Here is a 17,200-nt window from a genome sequence, read left to right as displayed (position 1 = left end):
CAAATACAAGCAATTTTGCATTAGCTATATAACAGATCTGAGTAAATCACAGTGTTGTGTGGTGATACTGATTTCTGACTTATGTTACTTGTACAAAGTGCTAAAACCTGCATTATTCCAATCGAGTTATACTGTACATACGTACGTAAAGACTTGGACATAATGAAAGTGAGGTTGCACAATATGTAAAGAAGACATGTTATGCCAAAACAATGGACTGCTCCTGCATTGATACATATCCCAAATCTGCCAATTTGAGCAAATCACATTTCATCTGAATTGAAAGACAATTTTCGAAACACAAAGTCAGGAGGCGATATGTACATTTGTTTATTATACCATATTGGAACTACCAACTCACATTAAGACATGAGGACATGGACACAAACACCAAACACACAGACTTGTTTGCGTCTAATATTTCTCAACAATTATGCAGACACACAGACTGTGACACTGTTTACATGTCAGGGTCAATGGTCAGCTGGCTGATTAAGTCTTTGTAATAGACAAGGTTCTTCTCATGGTCAGCGAGTGCTGTCAGCATCTCATCCATCTCCTCCTGAGTGAAGACCTCACCTGGTTTAAACACAACCATGAACAAACACAACAAAAACAATTTGTACAGTAGGTTGTTTTGTGAAAGTAAGGGGAATGTTCGACACACAAAAAAATAGCTATGAGACGATCTGCTTTACATCACAAAGTTAAAACTGAAAGCTTCTGCTTTACCTTCCTGTGTCATGTACTTTGTTAGCTCCTCAGGCTCCAGGTACCCTTTCTTTTCTTTGTCCAAAACCTGGAAACAGTGTTTTTGCCTTTATGCTTTAACAAATATCAGCAACTAACAGTGTCTGGCAATGCGAGACTACTAACACTATGATGTTAGTATCACTGTTGACAGTATGATATTCATAGATGTTTAAACTCCTACTTAATTTAGATACTGTGAAGTATTTAGTACTGCAACAATGGAGAATATGAGAAAACAGAAGCTGATCTCACCTCAAAGGCCTGAAGCAGAAGGTCCTCAGGGATAGGAGGGAACCTAACACACACACACACACACACACACACACACACACACACACACACACACACACACACACACACACACACCATTGGTATTTGTATCTGTTGCCTATAGTATGGTAGAACCACTTTTATACATTTATATAAATTCAGTTAGATACACAAAACAGCACAACATGGCAGCAGTCAAGAAGTGTATATATTGGTGATAATAGAGCTGTCTTACTTGTGATCCAGCAGCACTTTGGTCATGGCTGGGAGGAACTTGTCCAAATGAATATATCCTGTGTGGTCCTCTTCAACCTGGTTAAACAGAACAAGGCTGCTGAGTTTTGGCCTTTTAACAACAACTTGAGAATTTTCTAACAAAACAGATCATAATGTCACTGTACACTAAGTAGTTGCAATTTCAAGCTGATGGTAATATTCATTTGCGCTAAAACAAAAAACAATAAATGCAATTGATGATGGTAAATTTAATACAATGATATCCAGGTACAGTCGGTATGGTTGCATAACTCATATATGTAAAGTGAATATCCCTAGTTATGACTGATTAGTTTGACCAGTTTTTTTATTCATCCAAAATCAGTGAAAATATAGCTAAGTGAACACTGTTCTGACCTCAGCTATTAAGTCATGTAGGTTTGCCTGAGTGGGGAAGCAACCCAGGGAATAGATGATGGTGCCAATCTCCCTGGAAAACAAACTCCATGTTAGACCACCACACTATTTAACTTGATGCAAATACTGAGTGTAATGTTTTATTCACCTAGCTCTACCAGAGCCCAAAAAAGGTATTTCAGTTTCATTTAAAAAAAAGAAGAAAAAAAACTACAAGGCCAGATGGGTGTTTCCCCTCATAAAATACACATATTTAATTAACTGTCTATACTCTACTGTCCTATGGTCATATGGGAAAGAGTGTATACATTATCCAAATGTATTTAGACTTGACAGGATCTGATGTAAAAAAAGACTTACAGTTAGAGCCTTCAGGCCGATACAATGGTCCATTTAACATGTTTTGTTGAATAGATTTATAACATTGCTAACTTATGCATTCCATCTTCACAGTCACTGCGTTTGAAGTTATGAGTTGTGTTTATTTTTTACATTAGAACAATCTCAGCCTGGCAGAAAAATGGGAGCCATCACCGCCTCCCTCACCTGACATCCACTGTGTTGTTAGACTCATAGTCAAACGCTTCAAAAGCTGCTTTGATCTTCTTGTGGACATCTGACACTATGGCCTCTGACAGACAGAAGATAGGAGAAAAAACAGGAACAGAAACACGAGTTAGCTTATTATGCTTATTAACGTTACTGAAGCAATAATAACGTTCAACTACCGAACCATCAAAATGATTATGGCGCTTTTATTGTTGTCTGAACATGATCATTTTAAATTAATGTTAGCAGATAGACGGTAACGTTATATAACTAACGTTAGCTAGCTAGCTAACTACTTAACTACGAACCTGCACTTTGCGTGCTGTCCGCCATCCTTGCCCGGTTGTTTATCTGTTGCCTAGCAACCTACTGTTTTTGTCAAAGGAGCAGCTAGCTAGCTAAGCTCTTGTGAGTAACAGACTTTACAATAACAAAAATATCCCCATGTCATAATTTTTAGATACAATGTCATAATTATATGATAAAAAGTCGAAAGGTAAAAAGTAAAGTAAAAAAAAGGTAATTTAAAGTCCAAATTTGAGATAAATCATCAAAATAATGGAATTTAAAAAATCAGCACCATGAGATAAAAAGTCAAAATTAATGTTATGAGATAAACAAGTCAATTTGTTGAGATAAAACGTAGAAATTATGAGATTAAAAAAAAAATCGAAATTATGAGATAAATCGAAATTATGAGATAAGATAAAAAAGTCAGAATTATGAAATAAAAGTTGAAATTATGAGATAAATAGTCAAAACTAACTATGTGATAAGATAAAAAGCAGAATGAGATAAAAAAAAAGTGCAAAGTCCAAAATAGGAAAGAATTGTTATATGTATATAATATATATATATATATATATATATATATATATATATATATATATATATATATATATATATATAAAATAATTGTTCTGCTCAATAGGCCCTATTTTGTTTGTCCTCCATGTCATTTATGGGACAATTCTATATTCACCAGTCAAGTCAAGTCATTTAATTTGTATAGCATATTTACAGTTGTCCCAAAGTGCTTTACAGGTAGAGCAGAAAAGGCAGAAACAGTATGCCTTGAAGATACATAATCAAGTGTGCAAGACTCCATGAATATAATTAGGCAAAGGTAAAGTCAAATAATATAACATAGAATAAAACAATAGAACAAAAAAAAAGTTTACTAACATTTAAATGCAGCACTAGAAAAGTCATACATTCCCATTGCAGAACCTTCCCAAGGCTGATGCTTAATTCATGCGCACCATACTCCCGCTGCATGAAATCCAAATTCTGTGTCCTAGTGACTCCTGCTGTCAAGCAGGAAAAAAACAACAATTAACGGGAATTAAAAGCAAGAGAGTAAAAGTGTGTCTTCAGGTTTGAAAAGGCTCGGCTAAATGCTGTAAGTCTGCAGCTTGGTGTTTGCTACCTTTCATGAAGTCTCTTGCATTATAAGTTGTATGATGAAAAACCTTTATTTTCACAATACACAGAAATAAAGTATGCAAACCATTAGCAAATATTTGCCTATTTTATTTTCAATATAATATACATTGTGTTTTATGTATTGTGTTTGTGTCTTCTAGGCTTCATTTTATATAATTTAGTATCTGACAAATCCAACAAATCTTAAGAAACAGGAAACATAAAGAAAAACAACAAATGTTTGTTTTATTTTCTCCAGCTGTATAAATGGTTGAAAAAGGTAAACAAAAAAATTACAACAAAACCCTTTCATACTGTAAACACATTTCAAGTTTGCAGATAATACCTGGATTCAGTATTACATTACATCTAATATTATTTCAATGGAGCCTTCCTTAAAGAAATTAATTTTGAAGATGAAAATGTTTGGGCCTGTAGCCTAAAGACTGGTGGAGTAAGTGAGATGGTACCTCATTCAGGCACAATAAAATCCTCATCAAAATTGAGTGATTATTGGATTGAATACAAGTACATCAAAATAAATAAAGACTTAGTCGATACTGCATAATAATAAATGTATTTTTTCTGATTAACCTTATTTTATTTAGTAAATGAACTAAGTCATTGTGAATGCTGAGGAAATACTCAAGGAAGACTAAATGTAATTTCATGGCTAAATGAAGCTGTCTGTAAAAGACATAACTACATAACAGTCCTGATGCATAACTACTAGGTGGAAATCCTAATCCTAGAGTGGGTCAGACACAATAAGGCCAATCAATGTGTACATGAAAACACAAATACATAAGGAATATGCAATACATTAAAGCAAATAAAATACACATTTTACACCTTTCAAATGATTTAAAAATTAAATTAACAACTTTTGTATACAATTTGCAAAACAGAAAAAAATATTAGCCATTAAGGATCGCTTCCGTTTTACTAATATGAATAATATTGCGTTTTGAATTCAGGACTTTTGTCCCTTTAACAGCTCTTGGAATCTTTGCATAACATAACTAAAACCAACTGGTTGTAGAAAAGGTTTTCAAATATAGCGAGAGAAATACTTTCAATACATTCATCTTCATCATTAATCAACCATCTATGTGTTTATCAGTCAAATTAAATGGATAGTAGAATCTCAGAATTGTAATCAAGAGAAAGATCATTTTTTTTAACTTGATCATTATTTAGAAATTATTATGTGGACCTGTGTGTGTGTGTGTGTGTGTGTGTGTGTGTGTGTGTGTGTGTGTGTGTGTGTGTGTGTGTGTGTGTGTGTGTGTGTTCATTCACATCTCTGGTTGCCCCTGATGAACAGGCACTTTGTGGTCCTGTCCCTGTTCTGCTGCTGGGGCTTCTGGGATTTGTTGTCCATGCTGTTCGTCTACTTGATTTATGACCTCTTCTTCTTCTGTCTTTACTTCCTGTTGAGGTTGCTCTTCATCATGAGGCTGCACCGTCTCATGACCCTCCTCTCTGTGCTCTGCTGCTCCTGCCTTGCCCTCGTCAGTGCTTGGGTTTGACAGCTTTTCCTCCGCTGCCACCTCCTGCTTCTGGTGAGGTGCATTGTTGTTGCTGGAGTCCTATGGTGGAGAAGGTGAGTTAATGCAGTCAGTTAACCACACATGAAGCTGAAAATAAAAGTAGGTACAGCTCAGTAAACCAAAATAAAATTACATTTAAAATGTAAAACTGTCTCTGTCTACATGTTAATTGGTGGTAAAACATCAAAACTAATCCTATCATCATGTATCCTGTCAAAATATAACAAAACAATTGCAAACTTAAGGTGCATTTACTATTTTTTTTATATAATATATTTGATACATTCATATTTTGTATTGTTTTCATACATTTAAAAAAAATCTAGAAAGTGGACTTTGAGTTGGGATTGCTTTGACAAACTACTATTTCCAAGGTCAAGAATAAACTAAGAATAAAAAGATTTTATTTATTGTATTTATATATCAAAACATTGTAAATTTCCTGAAGACCACATGATGATTTTTTAATTTAATACTTTTAATTGATTTTTGAAATGTACAGTACCTGTGTGTGAGGTAATGAAGGAGACAGCAGCTCGGATGGGGCCAAAAGGCCGTCCTGGTTTAGATCCTGAGTCTGGAGTAAAAAATCTACCATAGACACTACCTGGACTCAGAAAACACCACACACACACACACACACACACACACACACACACACACACACACACACACACACACACACACACACACACACACACACACACACACACACACACACACACACACACACACACTTCAGGTCAGATAAACAGCCAAAAAAGTATGAAAGTGTTAGGTATGTACTAGTCTGGATCAATATGCTAGCCTAGCACCAGCGAACTCTGCAACTGGAAGGACTGAATGAAAAGTGTTGAAAACGGCCTCCACTGATAAATAACACACTGGCTAACTTGGAAATGAGGTCCTATGTCCAAAATTCTATTTTATCTATTAATTCTAATATTTTATGCATCTTTGCGGGGTGCAAATGTTTGACCAGAATAAGTCCCTTTCCGAGACTATTTTGCTGAGCCATTGTCGCTGCGTCGGGACCTTAGTTCCGCCAAGATGATTGTGATTGGTTTGAAGAGCGTTTTTTCTCCTGTCCTAGAATGTGTCAGTGGTGCAGCCAGACCTTACTCCATAGCGCAGTGGAGCTAGGTCTGGCAATGCGAGACTAGGTATGTACAAGTAGACTGCCACTCCTCCTCACCGGCTCATTGGCCTGTGCTCCAGGTGTATGATGGGAGTTATAGTCTGAAAGTAGTTTCATCATCTCCAAGCCATCCAGGAGCCCACTGCGATCGTAATCATAAAGACGAAACAGGAAGAACACCTCTGACAAAAAGCAGGAGAAGACTGACATGTTTAATCCCAAACACATTGGATATACTGCTGTAGAATAACTGCAGGTACTGCACAGAATAAAACTCCTGTACTGTTTACACACAAACACAATGGCAGTAATGTTACAGTAACAACTGAGGGTTTGGGACACTAAGGGGAATCAAGAATTTTGATTTGTCATGCCAAAGTCATAGACAATTACTTCATTAGAACCTGAGACATTGTTCAGTATTTCAGTAAACAGCTGTCTGTATAATCAGAGTATGTATTTGCTAATGATGATCAAAGGGACGGCCCGTGTCAGAACTTATGTGTTACACCAGTAGGTAGCGAATGTCTACCTTGCTCCCAGGTGCTAATTTCTGGTCCTCCTTGGCCTTCCTTCAGACTGGATTGGATGTAACTTTGCAGCAATCTGTGGTATACACGGCACAGAGTAGATATCAATTTATCAGTTAAACAGTTAGAGCCAAGAATTAACACAGAGGGGTCAGATGTGTTCAACCCTGGAGCAACTTAGTTATATTTTTACGGTTGCTTGCCACTACAATCAGACAGAAGCAAAAGAGGAAGACAAAACTAGGATCAAAATATCATTTTTCTTTTTGTAAATCTCCCTTTGCTATCTTTCTCTATTATTACTCTTGATTTCTAAGCAGGCTGACTTGCCCTGTAGGTACAGTAGTAGTCTTGCATTGCCAGACCTATCTCCACAGTGCTGTGTCAGTGAGTATGGTCTGGCTACACCGATATTCATTTTGGGATAAGGGAAAAAAACGCTCTGGGTTGTTTGTATTTCTTTAAACCAATCACAATCGTCTTGGGCAGCGCTAAGCCCCAAATAGATCCAGCGCAATGTCAGGCTTTATCCCAGCACTAGACAACCCGTAGTCTATATCCTTGATGTTCCACTTCCGGGATTGCTCCGTTGTTGCCGGAAAATCCACTGTATTTCACTCATTTAGTCCGGATATCCGTTGCCTTGGGCCTTTGTGTTGGCATTTTAAACTCCGGTCGATATATGAGGACTATGGTTAACCTTTTCTCAGATCTCTGCAGGGTAAATCCAGACAGCTAGCTAGACTATCTGTCCAATCTGAGTGTTCTGTTGTACGACTAAAACAACTTTTAAATGTACACGTTCCACCAAAATAAGTTCCTTCCGAGCCTATTTTGCAGCTGCACCGCGGCTTTTCTCCAGTGCTTAGCACCACCCAAGACGATTGTGATCGGTTTAAAGAAATGCCAAAAAACCAGAGCACGTTTTCCTCCCATCCCCGAATGCTATGTGGAGTAGCCAAACCATCCATCAGCGCGCTTTGGAGGAGGGTCTGGCAAAGCAAGACTAGACATCCGGTAACCCAAATTAGTACAGTAGTGATTCTGTATTATTCTTATCCACAAGAGGGCAGGATTTGTGGCTACTCACAATAAGTCTAAACACATGACTCCAGGAAGAGTTGCCACCTCATCAAAAAACAACATTTTCAAAGAAAGCAGGTTATCCCTGTATTTGCTGATTTTTTCCTGTTTGCTTAATTGTTTTGGAAAACAGGAACATATCACATCTTACATAAAGCAGATGGAAGGAAGACACCCTTGTTGACCAAAGTTTATATCAGGAGCTTTTCAGGGGGTATCAGTCTTGTCCTTCACAGTCTGTCTGACTTGATCTTGAAATGCATTTTTAGTCCCATGTACAACATGGTTGAAATACTGCAACACTACTACAACATTTTACAATTAAAAAAGTTTACATTTGTACCCAAGAATGCACTTTGTTTTCATCCAGTCTGCACCTCGGCCTACTCTGTATCAAAGTGCATTGTTTGCGTAGGGAGGGGCAGGTCCCATCCACTGTTACTCTACATAGTCGACTACATTTTTATGGTCATCATACACTCAATATACTTAAGCTTACACAATGATAGAGTATTGTACTCATCCGTTTATTTTATAAGCCAGGGGAAAGAAGCTTCAGCAACATTGTCACCAACAACATACTGTAAGTCCATAAAGTGGTTGTGTCTCTCATGTTCCCTGAATAAAATTAAAACTGGGATTAATTATGGGCCAGTTCACACTACTGTACAGTAACAGAGATGTGAGCTGAGATCCCAATGGTGAGCCATTGTAACTGCAATATATGTGAGGTAAGGATAATCTATATTTTCACTCCGTCCATAAAGGAAAAATATTTCATAATTGCAACGTACAACAGTGTTATAGCACTTGTAATCTTATCGGTTTTTGGTGCAAGCCACATCATTAGCACAACACAGCAGCCAAAGTCCACAGAGTGACCAGACAGCAGCTACTTAGTCTACTAAAACGGACTGCAGGTTAAACACATCTGGACCAGTACTACTGAGTCACAGGGTAGTTTGATAAAACAATGCATGACAGTAAATACCTTTATTCTATGTTATACATATTTTATCATCGTCTGAGAAAAGGATTAGAATTGTATGCTGCATTGAGTGTGGTAAAAGACAGACTAGCTTTCTACTTAGAAAATACATCAATCCAATTAAGAACCAATATACAGTCATGTGAAAAAATTAGGACACCCATGCTAAAGTTGACTAAAAAGAGGAATAAAAAAATCATCTTTTGCAAATTGAGCTTAATGCCTTAATTAAAAAAATGAGGAAAAATCCAACCTTTAAGGACACCAATTATCTTTGTGAATGAATAATGTATCGTAAATAAATAAATGTTCTTCCTTAAAATACAGGGGGCATAAGTCAGTACACCCCTATGTTAAATTCCCATAGAGGCAGGCAGATTTTTATTTTTAAAGGCCAGTTATTTCATGGATCCAGGATACTATGCATCCTGATAAAGTTCACTTGGCCTTTGGAATTCAAATATCCCCACATCATCACATACCCTTCACCATACCTAGAGATTGGCATGGGGTACTTTCCATAAAATCATCTCTCAATGCAAATCAAACCAGCTATTAGGCTAACTGAAATAAAACCATGCCAATCTCTAGGTATGGTGAAGGGTATGTGATGATGTGGGGCTATTTTAAGTCCAAAGGCCAAGTGAACTTTATCAGGATGCATAGTATCCTGGATCCATGAAATAACTGGCCTTTAAAAATACAAATCTGCCTGCCTCTATGGGAATTTAACATAGGGGTGTACTTACTTATGCCATCTGTATTTTAAGGAAGAACATTTATTTATTTACGAAACATTATTCATTCACAAACAAAATTGGCGTCCTTAAAGGTTGGATTTTTCCTCATTTTTTTAATTAAGGATCAATTTCCAAAAGATGATTTTTTTTATTCCTCTTTTTAGTCAACTTTAGCATGGGTGTCCTAATTTTTTCACATGACTGTACAGTTTAAAATGAGCTGCACGTGTAACAGCAGCACATTGTCATTATGTGTCACTCACCTGCGGTCCTCTTCTCCGGTGCCGAAGGGATTGGCTAGCGCTACTGCAGCGGGGCGGACATCGACTGATTCCTCCCTAAAAGATAAACAAATGAGGATGGAAATGAAAAAATAATACTTTTTTTCAATATTTCTTTTCTTTGTTCTAATGAGCGAATACAACAGAGGTGAAAGAATGTTTAAAAGTCTTTCGCTGGCAATAACAACAGAACTGTACCCTTCCTTTGTCATGTTTTGCAAAAGGTCGGCTTGTTATATGTAAATCCATTCTGATATCGCAGCCCTTGGTGACATTTTCATTGTGAAAATTAATTATTTATGACTATAACAAGGTATTAGTTATTCCCAAAAAAAGCTTGCAGCATATTTACTTGAAAAACTTAAAAATGTCTTGGTATGTATGAAAAAGAAGAGAGAGAGAGAGTGGAACTTGGGAGTAGGGAGTTGGAGTTACCTTTGTGTCCCAGGTAGACCTGGTGCAGCCTGGCACAAGTGTATAAACAGGTACAGGGACAGGACACATGGGACCGACCTGCCCAAGTGAGAATCCATGAACACACCTACAAGCAAACAGCCATGTTGTAACCTCACATCACACCTGCACAGAATTGTGTGATAGGATGCCATCATGAATGTATCTGTCCAAATGTCAGACTACTAACAAATTGTGACCAGCATGTATCTTTTGATGGTTGGAAAATAATAAAATAACATTGAAATATACAAATACTCCGAATTCCACTGCTACAACTTCAGAGTATCTGCCAGTACATCTATATACTATAACCTGGTAGTCATTTGTGTTATTAGCTGTGTCAAATAGTCTATATACATGTAACACCTACTCCCTACAAACAGAAATCAATCATTGTGTAAATATAACTGCTGCTGCAATCCTGTAGCCTTTAACGTTATAAGACGGTGGACCTTATGGCCCATTATAGCACAATCAATTTAAAACCCTCTACATCTATTTATAGCGCAGTCAGTGAATATGTTAATGTGTCTAAAATGTTAAATTCAGATGTTTCATACATATTGGAATACTGGCTTAGGGTGTGTCCAGTTCGTTGCTTTATTATCCCCATTACACAGAATAACAAACTAACGTAAGCTAACGTTACTGCAGCTTTCCCATGTGGAGTAGCAGCGATGCTAACACCGAGGCTCACACAGTCACACAACTCACTGCAGCGTTGTTACAGCCTGGACCGGAGCACGTATGCATTCTAAACACAGATGGTTTCTGATCAACTTAAATTGTATTCCTGCTTTTACATTACAGTCCTATATTAGAACAAAAAGAAATGAAAGGATGACTAGTTGTGGCGTGAGAGAGTCACCTTGTTTAGCCTACTGACTACGCATTTATTAAGATGTAACGTTAGATTAAATATGTATGTGAACTGAAGTACAGTATATGCACACTAAACTCTCATTTACTTTAGCAGCTGGTTAAATATATACTCTAGATCTCTACTCAGTGATAATGAACCTACCTGTCTGCATAGTTGTAGTGGACAGTAAAAAGCTTTAAATCGGGCAGGTTTGCGTTTTAAGGTTCACATCTGGAGAACACCTCTGCCCCGCACCGCCCTGCTCGCGCCTCCCAGTCTGCACTGCGCAACGGCGGTGGCAGGCGAGCTCCCCGGCTGTCACGGAGACCGGAGTGTTTTGGTCAATGACAGGGTCCACGTGGAAGAACAGAACCGCTGTCGTGTCAGCGAGTTTTCACAGGCTGCCTCTCTTTGTGCTACTCTCTCCGGGGTTTTCGCCACGCCACGTCCTCACCAACTGACAGATTCCGGTAGTGCGGGAGGAGCTTTATAATCTGCTCACAATGGTATTTCATGTTCAGTCTCAGTGAGCTTCTAGTTAGCTACATCATAGCCATATTGTTGATAGTAGTGAGATACAGGGACCTCCTTTAAAATGTGTAAAGGTATTTTATATTATTATTATTTTTATTATTATTATTATTATTATTATTATTATTATTATTACAGTAGGCTACAGTTTCAGGGTTCATGATTTCAGTTATAGTGCAGTGTAAAGTACACCATTGAGAAGCAGTGGTTTTCTCAATTAAAGAAATGTTTTTATAAATATTGTGAATAATATACCATTGTGCCAGTGTAAACACACACACTCACACATACATAGACATAAATAGACGGGTCAGGGTGAGTTACCCAGTATCATCATAGCTGTAATCTTCCACTGGCTCTCCAGGGTGTGTTATCTGTCTTCTGTAAATCACATAGCACTGATGAATGTTTATTTGACAAATTTCAGATCTTTTCATGGCCCCAAAGGGGACATTTTAATTGAACACACCGTGCTGCCATCTCCAAACACTGAAAAAGCAGAAGATTCAGGTTCTTATCAAAGATTGGGTTATCTAGAGACAAAAAGATAAACATTTTTACTATTTTTTTTCAATCCTGCAGATGGGTTTTGGCAGTTTGATTTTTCTGTTCTCATCTCACCTTCTAATCTAAACTAATCTGCAGCTTAACAAATGTGTATCTCAAAAGAAAATATCATCATGGAGTTTCATATAGGGATTCTATAAACATGCCAGGATAATATTTTGACTGGAGTTTAAAATGTGCAGTGTCATACAAAGTTTAGCAGAGGTCAGTGTCTTCGGCAGACATCACTGTGCCTCTAAACAGCCACTAGGAGGCAGATAGAGCCTTCTGTGAGTGACTGAGTTATTGAGCTAGTTATTGAATCTATGAGGTTCTTAGCATTTAAAACTGAAGGCACATTGAATGAATCTTAGTTTCAGTATTAAATCAATGGATGTTTGGATGGATTGTTATTTTTTCTGGCATACAATTCAAAAAAAGAACTCAAGCACAGACATACTCACTATGCTTTGCATCATCAGTTAAGTCACTGCAAAGACTGCCTTTTTCTACACAGATTAGATTCGTGGATCTCCCATCTTAATGTAAATGAAAACTAAGGAACTTACAGTAAAATTCAACATCCAGATTAAACCCAGATTGCATGCCTCAAAATAAAACTCATTATGTTATTGACTCTTTTAGGTTTCAAACTCAAAATCAGGAATAACATAACATCCATACTGTTAAAACATCAAATAATAAATCCTTTTTTCCCATTTTACTCTTTCACTGAGATTTCATTCCTTCATCCTTCTCTCACCACCTCTCATCTGCCTTTTACCTCTCATGTCTATGTCTCTCCCACCCTCTGAAGTAATAACACACACACACACACACACACACACACACACACACACACACACACACACACACCACACACACACACACACACACACATACACACACACACACACACACACACACACACACACACACACACACACACAAGGTCAGATAAACAGCCCAAAAAGTATGAACGTCTTAGGTATGTACTAGTCTGGATCAATGGAAGTACATTGACATCAATGACATCACATGGAATAACAATTGATTTGTTCACAACATAATGCAATCTGTGTGTGTGTGTGTGTGTGTGTGTGTGTATACGCGTGTGCATGTGTGTGTTTGTACAGATGTGTTTGAGTTGTAGTTTACTCAACCGGATGATTGGACTATTACCATAACTAAACACACACACACACACACACACACACACACACACACACACACACACACACACACACACACACACTAATCTTTATGAGTTGAGCGTGACAAGGTTAGTTCAAAACATCATACCAGTGTCATTCCTGATCTCATCATTTTGGGATATTTGTTGGTCCCAAGGGAGGAATCCATCTTTTTTATGGTTGCGTCGTGTGTTTGAAGGACAGTATCTCTACTAACAACCTCCTTCCATCACCTCACATTACTGTGAAACCTCAGCCAGTTTAGTGGCCAGTATTTTCATTTTTACATTGTGGTTTCCACTGACTGTAGTCAAAAGTGCCCCTGAAGTCCATTTGAAACATTGTCTCAAAGTATTCAGTTGCATGCATTTGAGACCATTCAACATTGGTCCTAAGTATTTGAGTGCACGTTGGAGAGCAAGACCATATTAAACTACCAACTTATATTCTTTGGAGAGAATAAGAATTACAAGTTGTTAAGATTTTGAATTATCAGTTAAAGGGCAAAATGTTGTACCAACAAACCAGTCTTAGTCTTTTGCTTCAACTGTGTTCTTTAAATGCTTCTTTGGTTGTAAAAACCATGGCAGTCACTGTGGGTTAACTCACTGTACAAGGCGCCTCAGCAGTGGAGGTTCAGACCAGTCTTTACTGCCTCACTTCAGTTGAACTCATAACAGTTTTCTGGCATTATTTGATGTTATGTTAGACTTTCTTATACAATATTTCTTTATAGATGTATCCATTTTGCATTTAGAAGTTACTCGTTTCCGAAGTAATATTCTACTAGGAGCAGTGACCTCACACATGCACACTCGTGTTTCCATTGTGGCAAACTGTGGCCTTCCACTGATCATTCTGATACTCATATCTGTTAATGGGAAAGACCAGTCGCACCTTTAAAACGACACATGAACCGGGTACAGTCATACAAGCACACAAATACACACAAACCATGCGTGACTTACTGCGTGGCTTAGCACTGTTGTGGCTCATTATTTCACAGCTGGTTGGTACACAAACATCCTACTGACACTCACTTACAGGAAGAGAGATTACCTTGTAATTGTTAACATGAGTTGCTGCTGAGTATCTGTGTGTGTGTGTGTGTGTGTGTGTGTGTGTGTGTGTGTATGTGTGTGTGTGTGTGTGTGTGTTTGTGTGTGTGTGTGTGTGTGTGTGTGTGTGTGTGTGTGTGTGTGTGTGTCTTTTCATTCTCACGCACTGCAGGCAAACGGAGAGATGAAGACATGATGCAGAAAATTGGACCTCGTCAGGCTGCGACTTACAGATCACACCACACAGAATGTGCTGTTATTGTTAACACGAGTCTCCTGCTGCCCCGACTGTGTTTGTGCTTTGGTTGAATAGGAACACCAGAGTAACTAGCATAATTAGGCTGATGGTGCTGTGGGATGATGTGGCTTCCAGTCACAGATCCTGGTGTTCTGTCAAAGGCAATAAGTCCACGGTCACATTCTGTTCTTGTGATCCAAAACAGCTAATGCACGGATAGTTTAAAGTGGATTTTTTTTTGTCTTTGCAACAGCATTAATTAGAGAAGGAGACACTTCAAACACTTTGCAAACAATTATCAGGGTCACTATATCACTGCAGAATACTGACAACGATTTAAATCCACAGAGATTCTTTGCCTCCTCCAGTATGATGTACCGCAGGCGATAAGCCTTAGAAGCAGGATGTAGCGTAACAGAGCTTCAACTGACATCATTTCAAAGCCCATTACTACTAAGTAAAGCTGAAATGTAGTTGCATGTTTTGTGAGTAAAATTTGGTTTGTAGTTGACTTGATGCCTGGGAGGATTTGTCTTGCAAAAATTGGATTTAACAGCACACTCATCAAATGTGTGCTATCTGAACATATTCTTTCCCATAGATTTACATTCAGAGCTAACTATTACTAACTACACAGGTGATGTAGGGTGGAGCTATACTGGGCATAGGCCTTTTTCACAGAAGACATGTCACAGTGGTAAAAGCAGGTGTATATAATCAAGTTAATGATGGCTGCTTCAGTTTCATATAAGTGAAAGCACCTGTGTGGGTGTATCCAGAGTGTGTCACCAGTCTGTATATTGCACCACACTTATACAGAGTATACTTATCTCTGTTCTGTTTCCTCCAAACAGTTCACAGGTATCTGACCTCTTCTGTCCTCCGAACTAGATGCAGCTGGCTTTTTTTTTAACCACGCTGCTCTATTTTTAACACTTTTGTTTCTCTTGTGGGATCTACTGTGATCATCGGTCCTGTCAGTGCAGATGGCAACACATCATTTTCTGACCCTCTTTCTCCTCCTCGATGTCCTCGATGTCCTCAAATCCCTTCCCTCACCTCTCTTCACTGCTCACATCTCCTCGTCCTGGACTTACTATAACACTTGACTGCCCTCCTCTGTTCTCTCTCAACTCAAACTCTTCAAATTGAATTTCATTAAGAATTGTTTTTTTTTCTCAGTGAGGCATGTTTCATTGTTTACAGAACCACAAAAAATTACAAACTCACCTGGATGAAGACGGAGAGGGAAGCAGAGGGGAAAATAAGGGTCAAAGGGAGAATTATGATCTACATCTGAGGTAAACAAACACAGTTGTAAGAATAGCGATAGGAATGGATGAAGAAAGACGATACATTTTTAATCAGAAGGTAAAAAATGTATACACTGTAAAGGCATGTCAATAGTTTTGTATTGTCACAGGTAGAGCACTGCCTCCTTACAGTAACGTTTCAGGCAACATATGTCCTACTATCCACCCTGACTCCTCACATGGACAAACACATGTTCCACAATTGTTCAATTAGCAATCAGATCTTTAGCAATAATAGAGCTACAGGTAAGCTCTTCTGTTTTGAAGCAATGGATGCCAACAGGTGAGAGAGACATAGCAAGTGGAGTGAGAGGAAGAGGACAACTAGGAAGAGGATGAGCAATAGCAAGAGCAAGGAAAGCTATAATCTCTGTTGAGATACGGGCCACTTTGGTTGACCATGGTCTAACAATGAGGGAGGCTGGAGTACTGTAAATAGAAACTATATTATATGTATGAGATGGGGAACTATATCCCTACCTACACAGTATTTACAGTATTGGCCAGGGAGAAAATTGCCTGTGATGTTGATGAGGTATGACTTGCACGTATATACTGTATATACTGGTACTAAACACTTACACATACAGTATAGACATACTCGATACGCAAGTCAAGAATAAAATTTTGGCCTAGACGGCTTTTCATAATTTATAGCCTTTTAATGCTAGAGATTCTGCACCCTATGAGACCAGTTGGGGGAATTACTGTGGAGATGCTCCATTACCTTAGTACGTACTGTACACAGACCAGGCAACAGCACCACAAAAGCAACAGGAACATGTAAAATATTGTTGGGTGTACATTCCCTAAAATTCAAAAATTTGACAAAATCACCAGCTAGTAACAGCTGGTGATTTTGACAAATGGTGTTTTCCAATGGCTGTTCCCGCTTCCCAGCACCAAGTCACGCAAATGCATGGCTCTGTTTGTCTTTAGCATAGCCCAAGTGCATTCACATGTATACTCACACAAGCCTGTACACTGGCAGACCTCAACACACACACAGGTCCCAGACAGAAGCCCTCCATTCAGTTATGTAACAAGGATTAGGTTCCAC

General features: G+C 38.2%; 2 protein-coding genes across 2 annotated transcripts; both read right to left on the bottom strand.

The window, feature by feature from the left end:
- Positions 1-351: 351 nt before the first annotated feature.
- Positions 352-2,538, bottom strand: drc8 (dynein regulatory complex subunit 8). The gene is made up of 7 exons (XM_078257846.1): positions 2,514-2,538; positions 2,203-2,287; positions 1,657-1,729; positions 1,259-1,335; positions 1,006-1,048; positions 733-799; positions 352-579 (listed from the first exon to the last, which is right to left on the bottom strand). Exons 1-7 carry the CDS (start codon positions 2,536-2,538, stop codon positions 461-463), a joined length of 489 nt encoding a protein of 162 aa, XP_078113972.1. The 3' UTR covers positions 352-460.
- A 2,308-nt stretch (positions 2,539-4,846) lies between these two features.
- On the bottom strand, positions 4,847-11,725 carry cgref1 (cell growth regulator with EF-hand domain 1). Its single transcript, XM_078251260.1, has 7 exons — positions 11,424-11,725; positions 10,379-10,484; positions 9,926-10,000; positions 6,854-6,927; positions 6,379-6,503; positions 5,689-5,790; positions 4,847-5,222 (listed from the first exon to the last, which is right to left on the bottom strand). The coding sequence occupies exons 1-7, from the start codon at positions 11,431-11,433 to the stop codon at positions 4,929-4,931; spliced, it is 786 nt and encodes a 261-aa protein (XP_078107386.1). The 5' UTR covers positions 11,434-11,725; the 3' UTR covers positions 4,847-4,928.
- Between the last annotated feature and the right edge of the window lie 5,475 nt (positions 11,726-17,200).

The sequence above is a fragment of the Sander vitreus genome, chromosome 1, assembly GCF_031162955.1.
Source record: "Sander vitreus isolate 19-12246 chromosome 1, sanVit1, whole genome shotgun sequence".
In the NCBI taxonomy this organism is placed as follows: Eukaryota; Metazoa; Chordata; class Actinopteri; order Perciformes; family Percidae; genus Sander; species Sander vitreus.
The sequence above is the reverse complement of the archived record's forward strand: the minus strand, read 5'-3'. Positions and strand labels throughout refer to the sequence as shown.